This window comes from Nycticebus coucang, chromosome X, assembly GCF_027406575.1.
Source record: "Nycticebus coucang isolate mNycCou1 chromosome X, mNycCou1.pri, whole genome shotgun sequence".
Classification (NCBI taxonomy): Eukaryota; Metazoa; Chordata; class Mammalia; order Primates; family Lorisidae; genus Nycticebus; species Nycticebus coucang.
The window spans coordinates 88,888,941-88,903,025 of record NC_069804.1 but is presented as its reverse complement, the minus strand read 5'-3'; the positions used below and the strand labels follow the sequence as shown (position 1 = coordinate 88,903,025).

The window sequence follows — 14,085 nt, the reverse complement described above, 5'->3', positions numbered from 1 at the left end:
CATCATAGCTCACAGCAACCTCAAACTCTTGGGCTCAAGTGATTGTTTTATCTCAGCCCCTGGCAGGGGTCCTCAAACTTTTTAAATGGGGCCAGTTCACTGTCCCTCAGACTGTTGGAGGGCTGGACTATAGTTTAAAAAACAAACAAACAAAAATCAACAAATTCCTATGCACACTGCACATATCTTATTTTGAAGTAAAAAAAACAAAACGGGAACAAATACAATCATACCGCCTCATGTGGCCTGCGGGCCGTAGTTTGAGGACCCCTGCTTAGGTGCTCCACCACAACACCCAGCTGTTTTTAGAGACTCAGTATTGCTCTGCCTTAGGTTGCTCAGGCAAGCCACCAGTCTCAGCCTCCCAGAGTGCTGGGATTACAGGCACGAGCCACCATTCCCAGCCTTCTAGAATATATTTTCAACCTTGAAAAGCTACTCTATATTTTCCAATTCCCCTTACCCCCTTGTAGCTACTAATCTACTTTCTGTCTTTATGGAGTTGCCTATTCCGGACCTTTCATTTATAGAAAGGGAATTATAAAATATATGGTGTGTTGTGCCCATCTTCTTAGCATAATGTTTTGAAAGGGTAATCCATGTTTTATCATGTATCAGTATTTCATTCCTTTTTATTCGGGTGTAATATTCCAAGGATATTCCACATTTTGTTTCTCAATTGAGCATTTGGGTGGTTTCCACTTTTTGGTTATTATGGATAATGCTGCTGTGCTTATTTTGTGTATATTTATTTTGTCTATGGGCATATGGTTTCATTTCTTTTCAGCATATATCTAGAAATAGAATTGCTGGGTCGTTTGTTAACTGTTTAACTTTTTGAGTAACTACCAAAATGATTTTCATGGTGTCTTTTACCATTTTATAGTTTTACTAGCAATGTATGTGAGTTTCAGTTTCTTCATATCCTTGCCTATACTTATTACATTCACTGTTACTATCATTATAAAAGCATCATTATTATATTCATCCTATTAAGTGTAAGATGGTTCCTTGTTGTGGTTTTGATTTGAATCTCCCTAATGACGAATGATCTTGAGCATTTTTTCACATGCTTATTGGTCATTTGTATATCATCTTTGGAGAAATGCAAGTCCCTTGTTCATTTTAAAATTGAGTTGTCTTTTTATTTTTTATTTACTTTGGATTAATAGGCGGATACATGTGATTAGGTTACATTGTTTACATTTATAAGGTAAGGTTGGAGTTGTAAGGTTAGGAAGTTCCCACTAACCTGCACTACCTATGGCTAAATGGTTGGAGTGTGCCATTTAGCCATAGGTAGTGCAGGTTAGTGGGAACTTCCTAAACCTGCTCCCTCCCTTCTCGCTTCTTAAATTTAATCAAGTTTTTTTTTTTTTTTTTTTTTTGGCTTGGTGCCTGTAGCTTAAGTGGCTGAGGCGCCAGCCATATACACCAGAGCTGGTGGGTTCAAATCTAGCCTGGGCCTGCCAAACAACAGTGACAACTATATCCAAAAAATAGCCAGGCATTCTAGTGGGCGCCTGTAGTCCCAGCTACTTGGGAGGCAGAGGCAAGAGAATCGCTTAAGCCCAGGAGTTGGAGGTTGCTGTGAGCTGTGATGCTACGGTACTCTACCCAGGGTGACAGCTTGAGGCTGCGTCTCAAAAAAAAATAAAAAAATTAATCAAGTTTTTTTTTTTTAATGTTTTTTTTTTATTTTTATTTATTTATTTATTTATTTTTGTAGAGACAGAGTCTCACTTTATGGCCCTCGGTAGAGTGCCGTGGCCTCACACAGCTCACAGCAACCTCCAACTCCTGGGCTTAAGTGATTCTCTTGCCTCAGCCTCCCGAGCAGCTGGGACTACAGGTGCCCGCCACAACGCCCGGCTATTTTTTGGTTGCAGTTTGGCCGGGGCCGGGCTTGAACCCACCACCCTCGGCATATGGGGCCGGCGCCTTACTGACTGAGCCACAGGCGCCGCCCATTAATCAAGTTTTTTAACGCAGGTGTGCACGTTGTTTTTAATCTGTGAGTTTCAACCTAGTATTGGGTACATGAGATGCTTGATTTTCCATTCCTGTGATACTTGGGAGAGTGTTCTCTAAATCCATTCAAGTTTTAACAGATGATACCGAATCTCCTTCTCTTTTTATTGTTTAATTGTAAGAATTCTTTATATATTCTGGTTATTAGACCCTTATGGCATATATGATTTGAAAGTAACTTTCTCCCATTGGGCGGATTGTCTTTTCCCTTTTTTTGATTATGTTCTTTGATGTGCAAAAGTTTTGAATTTTGATGGAGTCAGATTTATCTATTATCTCTTTTTTTTTTGGAACTAAGAAAAGGATTATGTTTATCGAGGGCAAGGGGATGCAAACAATGTAAAAAACAAAAGCTCATCTGGCATTTAATTAGCTTTTTCTTCTCTGCTTGACAAATGGGAGTTGGATTTTATTTGTATATATTCTAAGGATCCTGATCTGCTCATGAAATCCTTATATAGGGAGAAGCTGTGGGGCAGATGTTTGAAGAAATCCTCTGAGAGAACACTTTTCAGGGCAGAGTAATTGCTGGGTTCTGCCTACTTCTTTCCCTTCTCCTTCATGTGTACTACAAAATAGTTGTTGCATGCAATGGTGAGGCCCACAATTAGGGAAAAGAAGCTCTGGAAGCCCACTTTACCATCTTGGCACTGGTCTAGGTCCTTCATTATTTTGTCTAAGGCCAGAGGGTCTTTTTGATTTTCCAAAAATCTCAGGAACTCCTTCTCCGTGAGCTCTCTGAGATCCTCCTTTGTTAAGTAGCCTTTATCCCCGGCAAATTTGTGAAAATTGAACATCCTGGTTTCCATGGTGTGCTCCATCTGAGATGGCATTTTGGTGAGGTCTACTGGGCCGAGAGGCGTGGTGGATGCTAACTGGCTGGGGCGCCTCTATAATCTCTCTTGCATTTAAGTTTAGGAAATTTTATTTCATTAAAATGAGGCAAATGTTTACTTTCTGCATTTATACCTTTAATTCCTTATAATTCTTTTGTATTATAGTTGTACCTATTATATCTTAACAATTTATGCTATAAAATTTAGTTATATAAATATTTCCCTGAAAGACTGAGCCCTTCTGATTCCTGTTCTATGTTTTATTTATCTTTGTCAGTTATCCTGTGCCAAGCAGAGGATAGTACTGCTGAGGCCTTTCAGATAATAAGTGCTTAGTAAATATATTTGATAGATTATGGAATTTTTTTTCTGCTATGGTTTTTTTTTCTTAATTTTGGTTACATAGTTTTCTTTTCTAAGGTTAAAGTCAGAGTTAGAGGCATGGTTTTTACCCAGAAAGTATGAAATATACCCATGCAATATACCTGTTTGTTACTGGACGAAGAAGGGTCCTGCTGCCTGTCACTGTTAGCCAATATTCAGAGACAGAGATATGTCCACCAACTTTGTCAGAAGGTCAGGATTCTGGAGAACAGTGAGAGTAGCCTCTCCAAGACTGTTCTGCTCTTCCATTTCTAACGTTGCAGTTTTATACATTTGAGTTCAAAGACCATGTTAACTGTTACCTTAAATAATAATTGGCTGAACCCATGACTGTAGTAAACAATAATCAATATAACTTATAATCCAAAATAACATTCCAATTCAAAAGTTAATCTCCTAAATCAATCCACCTAAACTACTGAAGATACTTTAGGGTGGGAGCTAAATTTAGAAAATATTAAGGATGGGAGAGAGGGAGTGAAGGCTCAGGCAGGACCTAAACCAACCAGACCAAGCTGTGTCATATCTGCCTCAGCCTAACAGACTCTTATTGCCATTATATGTGCTTTCATGTCAGAATTTACCCATCCCTTCTCTCCCTACCACTTGAATTTTATTAAATTTAGTTTCCATATAAGCAAATAGGTTTTGATCAACTAGTTCCAATTTAATATTGAATACATGTGGTTGTTTTTCCATTCTTGTGATACTTAGGAGAATGGTCTCCAGTTCCATCCAGGTTGCTACAAAATATGTTAGATATCTTTTTATGGCTGAGTAATATTTCATGGTATACATATACCATATTTATTAATTTATTCATGTATTGAAGGGTAGTGGGCTGTTTGCACATCTTTCTGATTGTGAATCGTGCTTCTGTAAACATTTGATTGCAAGTGTCTTTATGATAAAACGTCTTTTTTTTTTTTTTTTACTTTGGGTAAATACTTAGTACTGGGAATGTGGGAGCAAATGGTAGATCTACTTTTAGTTCTTTGAGGAATCACTATACTGTTCTCCATCAAGGTTGCATTAGTTTGCAGTCTCACCAATAGCGTATGAGTGTTCCTTTCCACAGCCACATCAGCATCTGTTGCTTTGGGACTTTATGATGTGAGCAGTTCTCACTGAGGTTAGGTGATATCTCATTATGGTTTTGATTTTCATTTTCCTGATGATTAGAAATTATGAGCATTTTTTCATTTGTTTGTAGGCCATTCTTTTATCTTTGAGGGAAATGTTTCTGTTCATATTTCTTGCCCAGTTTTAAATGGGGTTGTTTGAGCTTTTCTTGTTGATTTGCTTGAGTTCTTTGTAGATTCTGGTTATCACACCTTTGTAGGATGTGTTGCATGTAAATATCTCCTCCCAATTCTGTAGGTTGTCTGCTTTGTTGATTGTGTCTTGGCTGTGCAGAAATGTTCTAGCTTGATCCGATCCCTTGATCTGATCCTTTTCTTGCTTGCAGCAGTTGCCATTGGGATCCTCTTCATAAATTTTTTCCCTAGGCCAATATCTTTAAGAGCTTTTCCTATACTTTCTTCTAGAATTTTTATAGTTTCATGTTTTAGGTTTAAATATTTTATCTATCATGAGTTAATTTTTGTGAGTGGTGAGAGGTGTGGGTCCTGTTTCAGTCTTTTACATGTGGCTGTTCGGTTCTCTCAGCACCACTTACTGAATTACAGATTATTTTGCCCAGTGTGTGCTTTTTTTTGCTTTGTTGAAGATTGGATGGCAATATGAGTTTCGTTTCATCTCTGTTCTTGGCCTCCCCTTTTTTGGATGTTGGCAAGTTTAAATCTTTCTTGAAAATGTGATCTACGTATATATTTTGGTTTCTGACTTTCCCTATTATAGGGTATATACAAGTGAGAGGAAATGGTAACTAAAGTGCTTGATGGTAAGATGACAAGATATGTACAAGGTCCAGCTGTTGATTGTGAAGGAAGAATGGATATAATTTAAATATGAATACCTTCTTGCCTTTTAATCTCCCTAAATTTGCTCCTCCCCTTTCCTCCTCTCCCCTCCCTTCCCCTCCCTTCCCCTCTGTTCCTCTCTCTTTCTTCCCCTTCCCCCCTCACCTTCCACCTCCCCTTTTTCATCCCCATCCCTTCCCATCACCTTCCCTATTCACCTTCCCTCTCTTTCCCCCTTCCCTACTCTTCTCCCCTACCCTACTCTTCCCCCTTCCGTTTCCCCTTTCCTTTCCTTTCCAGACGGAGTCTCATTCTGTTGCCTAGGCTAGAGTGCCATGTCATCAGTTTAGCTCACAACAACCTCAAACTCCTGGGTTCAAGTGATCCATGATACTCCTGCCTCAGTCTCTTGCACACCCAGGACTATAGGTGCCTGCCAAAACACCCCGCTAATTTTTCTATTAGCCATTGCTCAGGCCGGTCTCAAACTCCTGAGCTCACGCAATCTCCCTGCCTTGGCATCTTGGAGTGTTAGATTTATAGGCATGAGCCACTGTGCCTGGCCATGTGGTTTTTAAAAAATCTTTTGTGGTTTATTATTTCTTTAAAATTAGGTTAAAGTTAGTATTTTGTGATACGTCTTAAATATAAGGTGCCCCCCAAATTGCCATACATAAAGGAAGATAGGAAATTGTAGTTGAATGTACCTTTATTTACAAAATATTTACTATAAAATTTTACAGAGGCAGCCAGCGTGTAGAGAAGATTTTGTAAAAATTTTCAGTGAACATTTTGTAAATAAAGGTACATGTAGCTATAATTTCACATTTTTTCCTATATATGGTGACTTTGGGGACACACTGTAATTTAAGACAAAGTTTTACATAAGAGTACATTGAAAGATCTCAGTATCTTGAAAACGTTTAGTGGGTAGTATCAAGCAGTTTTCTGAAATGATGTTTTGATCCTAGTGTACAGGGAGGTTTTGTTACTCATATTTTTATATCCTCAGTGAAATAAAATTCATTTTGCTTTGATTATGCCTACTCCCCAAAGACTTACAGTATATTTAGGTTTTTAATTTGTTAGAGCTTTACAGTTAATTAAGTACACAGCTATGATTTAACAATAAAAATCAATAAAAATAAATAAATTAAAAAAAATAACGTGACAGGCTAATTAAGGGAGTTCTTTAAATTTTTGTTTCAATAGTGAAAGCAAATTGAATACATTGGTGCAGAAGCTTCATGACTTCCTTGCGCACTCATCAGAAGAATCTGAAGAAACAAGTTCTCCTCCACGATTTGCTATGAATCAAAACACAGGTAAATTGAAAAGGAATGTGCTGTATTTTCTAGTCTTATTTTTTCAATTATTCTTTAAGGGGAGCAGCTATTAAAGGTTTTCAGTTTGTGGAAAATGACAGATTAGCAGGCTTCATAGAAGCCCCTTTGTCTTTGCTAGTATCTGATATATGAAATTTTTATTTTGGTAAGTAAAAGTGTAAGTTTGTATTGTTATAAGAACTTAAAGAAGGAAGCACAATGGAAATATAAATGAAAATGTTTTATAGTCTGGGCCTGGTGGCTAACGTCTGTGATTCTAGCACTTTGGGAGGCCAAGGTGGGTAGATTGCTTGAGCTCAGGAGTTTGAGAACAGCCTGAGCAAAAGTGAGATCCTGTCTCTAAGTAAAAGAAATAGAAAAACTGAGGCAAGAAGATTGATTGAGCCTGAGTTGGAGGTTGCTGTGAGCTATGATGCCACAGCACTCTACCCAGGGTAACAGCTTGAGACTCTGTCTCCAAAAAAAAAAAAAAAACCCACAAAAGGCTTGGCACCCGTAGCACAGTGGTTACCGCGTCAGCCACATATACCGAGGATGGCAGATTAGAACCCAGCCCAGGTCAGCTAAACAACAATGACAACAGTAACAAAAAATAGCCATGTGTTGTGGTGGGGCACCTGTAGTCCTAGCTACTTGGGAGGTTGAGGCAAGAGAATCACTTAAGCCCAAGAGTTAGAGGTTTCTGTGACCTGTGACACCATGAAACTCTACCGAGGGTGACATAGTGAGAGTGTCTCAAAGAAAAGAAAGGCTCAGCACCTGTAACTCAGTGTTTAGGGTGCCAGCAACATGCACCAGGGTTGGTGGGTTCGAATCTGGCTATGGCCTGCTAAACAACGACAACAACAACAAAAATACCCAGGCGTTGTGGCCGGCACCCGTAATCCCAGCTGATCAGAAGGCTGAGGCAAGAGAATTGCTTAAGCCCAAGAGTTTGAGGTTGCTGTGAACTGTGATGCCAGGACACTCTACCGAGGGTGACATAATAAGACTCTTTCTCAAAACAAAAAAAATGTTTTACATTTTATTGAATGGCTGATGATGTTGACTGTAACAAATACGTAGTATTAAAAGAGGCAGGAGTAGTATAGAAATATATTATCCTAGCATTTGACTCTTAGGACTTAAATTTTTATGTTCCTCTGAGTAGATTAGGTACATTTGTTTTTTTATTAAAACACTTAACACCTCCTGTCTTTCCTCTCTCTGAAACATCTTGTATCATGTGGCAATTAACATTTTCAGGTTTTTAAGGGTAGATATAATACACACACAATATGTACAAAATGTATAAATATTAGATCACAGTGAAAAGTTTAATCATATATATAGTTAAAGTTCTAGAAGGAGAGAAGAGAAAGAATGGGTCAGATGCCAAATTTGAAGAAATATTGGTTTAGCATTTTCTAAAAAGTGACAAAAGACATTAAGCCCCATATTCAAGAAGTTTTGTGAACCCCAAGCAGGATTAATACAAAGAAAACTATAAGTAGGAATGTTCATAATTGAACTTTTCCTAAAGGATAAAAAATAAGAGAAAATCTTGAAAGTAGCTGGGGAAAGAAAATATCTTGTAATATTTCCAAAGGAACTAAAGTAACACTGACGATTCATTGAACAACAGAATTGTTGGAAAGCAGATGACTATGAAGTAAAAGCAATGAAGTGATTTATTTAATATGCCAAATAAAAATACAGTAACAAGGCCAGCCATGGTGGCTCATGCCTATAATTCTAGCACTCTGTAAGGCTGAGGCAGGAGGATTGCTCAATCTCAGGAGTTTGAGACTAGCCTGAGCAAGAGTGAGACCCTGTCTCTACACAAAATAGAAAAATTAGCCTGAGTAAGCATGAGACCTCATCTCTGCTAAAAATAGAGAAGTTATCTAGGTGTTGTGGAAGACACCTATAGTCCCAGCGACTTGGGAGGCTGAGGCAGGAGGATTGCTTGAACCAGGAGCTTGAGGTTGCTATGAGCTAGGCTGATGCCATGGCACTCTAGTCTGGGCAACAGAGTGAGACTCTGTCTCAAAAAAAAAAAATATATATATATGGTCTTGCATCACTTAATGATGGGGATGTGTTTTGAGAAATGCATCGCTGGGTAATTTTTATTTTTAAATGACTATGTCTTGCTCTTTTGTCCAGGTTGGAGTAAAAAGTCTTAATTATAACTCAGTGTAGTTTCAAACTTCTAGGCTCAAGTGATCCTCCCACACTGACTTCCCTAAGTGCTGGGGTTATAGGTGTGAGCCACTGTGCCAAGCTCATGGAGAGATTTTGTCGTGCAAATATCATGGCGTGTACTTATTCACACCTAGATGGTATAACCCATTACATACCTGTATAGCATGTTACTGTACTGAATACTGTAGATGATTAGAACACAATAAGTATTTATTTGTGTATCTAAATAATCTAAACAGGCTTGGTGCCTGTGGCTCAAGCAGCTAAGGTGCCAGCCACATATACCTGAGCTGGCGAGTTTGAGTCTGGCCTGGGCCCGCCAAACAACAATGACAGCTGCAACCAAAAAATAGCCGGGCATTGTGGCCAGTGCCTGTAGTCCCAGCTGCTTGGGAGGGAGAGGCAGGAGAATCGCTTGGGCCCAGGAGTTTGAGGTTGCTGTGAGCTATGATGCCACAGCACTCTACCCAGGGCGACAGCTTGAGGCTCTGTCTAAAAAAAAAAAAAAAAATAAATAAATAAATAAATACATCTAAATAGAAAAGCTACAGTAAAAATGCAGAATTATAATCTCATGGGACCATTGTCACTATTTATTGTTGACTGGAATGTCTTTATGTGGTGCATGACTGTGATTGCCACCATAGAACTCTTTATTCAGGAAAAGCATCCTTCAGAAATGAGGGGTGGAATAAAGACATATCTAGACAAACAAAACATGAGAACTTGATGTCAGCAGACCTATGCTAGAGGAAATTAAAGGTTTTCTGATATCAGAAGGAAAATAATTTGAAATGGCAACACCAAAATACAGGAAGTAGTGAGTAATTATGGGAAGGGTAAGTAGGTAAGTAAAACTAAATATGTGCTGTTTTCTAATTCACAGTCTTTATTTTTTTATTTTATTTTATTTTATTTTTTTTTATTGTTGGGGATTCATTGAGGGTACAATAAGCCAGGTTACACTGATTGCAATTGTTAGGTAAAGTCCCTCTTGCAATCATGTCTTGCCCCCATAAAGTGTGACACTTCATCAGTTGCCCCAATAATATTGTTCATAGCTAAGTCTTTTCCTCTTAAGTCCAGGCAGAATTACATGTTTCATATGGTTGTCATTTCTAAAAAGACTAAAGTCTTTTTAAAATCTGAAGCTGTTTCTCTGTCTGTTGGGACTATTGACATTTTTGAAATGTGCAAGTTACTTTATGAATAGTCCTCAATGTAGATTGTCTGTTTAGTTATGATTAGATTTGTGTTATGTTTTTTTTTTGGCAGGGACACTTGTCAGTGTCCCTTCGTGGTCACCACTTATCAGGGCCTGTCTGGGTTGCCACTTACTAGGCCGGGGACTGGCCAGGTATCCGCCCCAGGCTTATCTAGCTGTGTTCTGTATGTGGACCACCTTGCTATCTAGCTCAGGAACAATTGCTCTTAGGTGCCTGAGGGCTATTTGCTTTAGCGTGAGGGAGAGAGAGAGATTAAACAGTCTTTGAAGGAGAAGCCATCTTAGAAGAATAGATCTTAGCAGTCTTTAGCAGAGAGACATGTGCTGGCATTCTGCAAGCAGGAGAAGTGACAGAGACAGAGGAAGCAGGTCCATGATAGAATGAGCTCACCCCCGACTGCCTTCTCCTCCAGCCTCTTATGGAGCTGATCTCTGGCTCTTACCACCACAAGTGTAGAGACTGCCAATTCATTAATGCTCTCATCTCGGTTAATAGAGCTAAATCCCTCCCCATGCCCTTTTCACCAAGGTGTTCCGTTATCGAGTTATACAGGTGTTACTTGTAACTCTAACTCCTCCAAGCCATAGGCTATAGGGCTTATCAGTGTTATCAGTGAACGTATCACAGGACACTGAATATGCTTTGTTCCTTTTATTAGTGCTGTTAACTTAGACTATTTGGTTGTCGTTTTTTTGCTAGATTAATGTACTGTAAAGTTATGTTTTAATCTTTTGTAACAAGTAATTTGAGATTACTTAGGTATTCTTTTTAATCATCAAAAGTTAACTAAATATATTTTCTATTGCAAATGACCACAAATTTAGCAACCTAAAAACACTCAAATTTATTACCTCACAGTTCTATAGGTCAGCAAGCCAGTGGGCTTTTCTGGGGTTTGCTCAACATATGGCAAGGTCAAAGTCAAGGTGTCAGTAGGACTATGTTCCTTTCTGGCGGCTCTGTGGAAAAATTTATTTCCAAACTCATTCAAGTTGTTGGCAGGATTCAATTCCTTGTGATTATAGGTCTGAGGTCCCTGTTTCTCACTCATTATTGACCATGGTCCTTTGTCTCAGCTCCTTTCAGCTATCCTCATTTATTTTCACGTGACCCCCATTCTGTCTTCAAAACCAACACCATGTTAAGTCGTTCTCATGCTTTGAATCTCTCTTACATACCTTTTTTTTTGAGCTAGAGCCTCAAGCTGTTACCCTGGGTAGAGTGCTATGGCATCACAGCTCACAGCAATCTCCAACTCCTGGGCTCAAGCAATTCTCCTGTTTCTGCCTCCCAAGTAGCTGGGACTACAGGCGCCCACCACAACGCTTGGCTATTTTTGGTTGCAGCTGTCATTATTGTTTGGTGGGCCCGGGCTGGATTCAAACCTGCCAGCTCAGGTGTGTGTGGCTGGCGCCTTAGTTGCTTGAGACACAGGTGCTGAGCCTCTTACATACCTTTTAATTGTTGCTTCTGCTGCTTTCTACCAGCTGGAAAAAATTTTTTCTGTTTTTAAGGATTCATGTGATTATATTAGTGTCCCATTCCCTTTCACCTCTTCCTGATAATCTCTAATTTTTAAAGTCAGCTATGCCTTATTACATAACACATTTATGGGAGTGATATTTCATCACATTGACAGGTTCTTGGAATTAGGATTAGGGGTGTGTAATCTTGTGGGCCATTCCTGGAAATGCTATCACAGTGTCCATTCAGTGTTCTGGTTAAATGATTTACTATTTGGGGTTCAAAATGGTGATATTCTAATCTGTCATTCCTTCTATGTTTCTTAGTTGATCCAGTTCTGTAAGGGAGGTGTTTAAGTTCTACCTTCCCTATTCATTATATACTAATACTCTATTTTTCCATGAACATTCTCTTAATATCATTACTTATTTTGGTGCTTAAATTATACCAGCTTTGACCTGTGAGAGCCCCATCTGAATGGCTCTTCCTGACCTTTTTACAAGTCCTTATTATTTCTTAAACATCTGTTATACTTTCTGCATCCCCAAGATGTTGAAGGCTTGCTTTAAACTGCCCCTCAACCCTGAAATCACTTATTTCTCCTAGGAGTTCTGATTCCTTTTAGGGGGATATGGTATTTAGAAACCAAGATCAGGGTACATAATGTGCTCATTCCCACCAGGATATCCACCAGTGTATCTTTGCTTCCGGGCTGTTTCACAGAGAAACCAATATATGTGTTCTGTTTTCATGAATTGATATTGATATTTTCTTTTTGTTTTTGATATTGATATTTTTGATTCTGGTTTGATGCCACAGACTTCATCTAGTCTTCTCCTTTCCATAGTTTTAACTTCTTTCTCCTACAGAAAGAAACTTAGCTCCTTAATTTATGTATTAATTTGCCTAGTCTTCATCATACACATATAGTGTCAGAATTGTCAGCCCTACCACTACATTGAAGAAACCTAACTAGAGTTCAGTATTTGTTAAAGTTCTTTTCATCTTTAAAATGAAGTTATATTGTCAGAGTCTTGTATTCATTAGTTAGTTGAGTTCCTCTGGGTACTGGAAGACTAACATATCACATACCAATACCAGTTATAAACTCTGGGCAGCATACTGAAAGAACTAGATGCTGACTGACAAAAAGCCAACTGGAGACGAGTCAACCAACAGAAGAAGGACATGCCAGTTGCTGAATTCCTCATTGTTAAGACTTTTTGCCTTAGAGAATGATCCAATTAGCTCTATCTGTGGCAGTTAAGATTGAGTAAAAACCTGCGTTCTTATTGGATATTGTATAAGGAAAAAATTCAGGTAGACCATAGCAGCTGTAAAGTAAATGGGGAGATCCCACCTAGAAGAGAACCACAGAATGGGAGTCCCAAATTCTGCCAACAAACACACAAACAAACAACAAAGCAAAAACCTTTTATCTATAGCTCTGGCTGTATAACCTAAGTTTAGCTAAGATTCCTGGCTGCCTGGTTAGGGCTAAAAGATCAGAACAAAACTTCCAGTTGTTTCCTACTATGGGATGGATAGTTTGGAATTTAATTTCAGGTAAGTTAACTATTTGTTGTAATGAAAGTATCAGTTCTTTGGAGGAACATAATCATGCAGTGTCTTCATTGTATCCGACACAATATCCAGTATCCAATCAGAAATACTAGACAGATGAAGAAAGGAAATGTGACCTATGCTCAAAAGGAAAAAGGATCAGTGGTGACCAACTCACTTGTTTTTTATTTTATTTTATTTTTTTTTGGCCAACTCATTTGTTGAAATTAGCAGGCAGAATATGAAAGCAGCTATCATAACCATGTTGAAGTATAAAAAGGCAAATAAACCTGTTTATGATGACTAGACAGGAAATTTCAGTACAGAAATAGAAACTATAAGAAAAAGTTTCAAATTCCAGAACTGAAAAAATTATTTTCTGAATAATCGATCATTGTATGTATTTTAACACGGAACATTTGAGGTAGCTGAAGTATCAATGAATTTGATAGACCAGTAAACCAATAGAAATTGTATGATCTGATAACAGAAAACATTGAAAAATATACTGAACAATTTGTTCATCAAATCCTTTCCCCAAGAAACAGTTATAAAACTAGATAGGCATCAACCAAACACATATCAAGAATGAGAATGTCTAGGGCGGCACCTGTGGCTCAAGGAGTAGGGCGCCGGTCCCATATGCCTGAGGTGGCGGGTTCAAACCCAGCCCCGGCCAAAAAAAAAAAAAGAAAAAGTGGCTCAAGAATGAGAATGTCTAAGTCATCCCAAGTCCTTTTATTCAGGAAAAAAGGACTCATTAGAAACTGTGTTGGCTTAGTATCTTGCAGTTATTTGCATACTAATGTTACGTATATTTGGTAGGTTTTTACCTAAGTATTTCAGGTTTTGGGGTGCTTATTTTTTTTTTTTAGGATGCTATTAAAATCTGCCTTAAATACTTGTTTGGGGAAGGGAATACCACACTTTTAGTCAATGAAGAGAAACATTTTTATAGTAGCCTTTTATTTTTAATACATATGATGCCATGTATTCATAGGGAAAAGGTTCCAGCAGCTCATGGAGGTGCCTTTCCGTTGAATGTGACAAAGCTTGCTATGCCTATTATGCCATGAATTCATGGGGAATAGGTTCCAGCACATTATGTTCCTGTTCCATTGGTTCT

The 14,085-nt window shown here is 38.4% G+C and overlaps 1 protein-coding gene across 9 annotated transcripts in view; it reads left to right on the top strand.

Annotated features, from left to right (window-relative positions):
- Positions 1-14,085, top strand: part of ATRX (ATRX chromatin remodeler) — a 357,519-nt gene that overhangs the window by 74,403 nt on the left and 269,031 nt on the right. For all 9 annotated transcript variants that reach the window (XM_053579351.1, XM_053579357.1, XM_053579356.1 and 6 more), the window contains exon 2: positions 6,386-6,498. In XM_053579351.1, the coding sequence (XP_053435326.1) occupies positions 6,386-6,498 (113 nt within the window). The remainder of the gene's footprint in view (positions 1-6,385; positions 6,499-14,085) is intronic.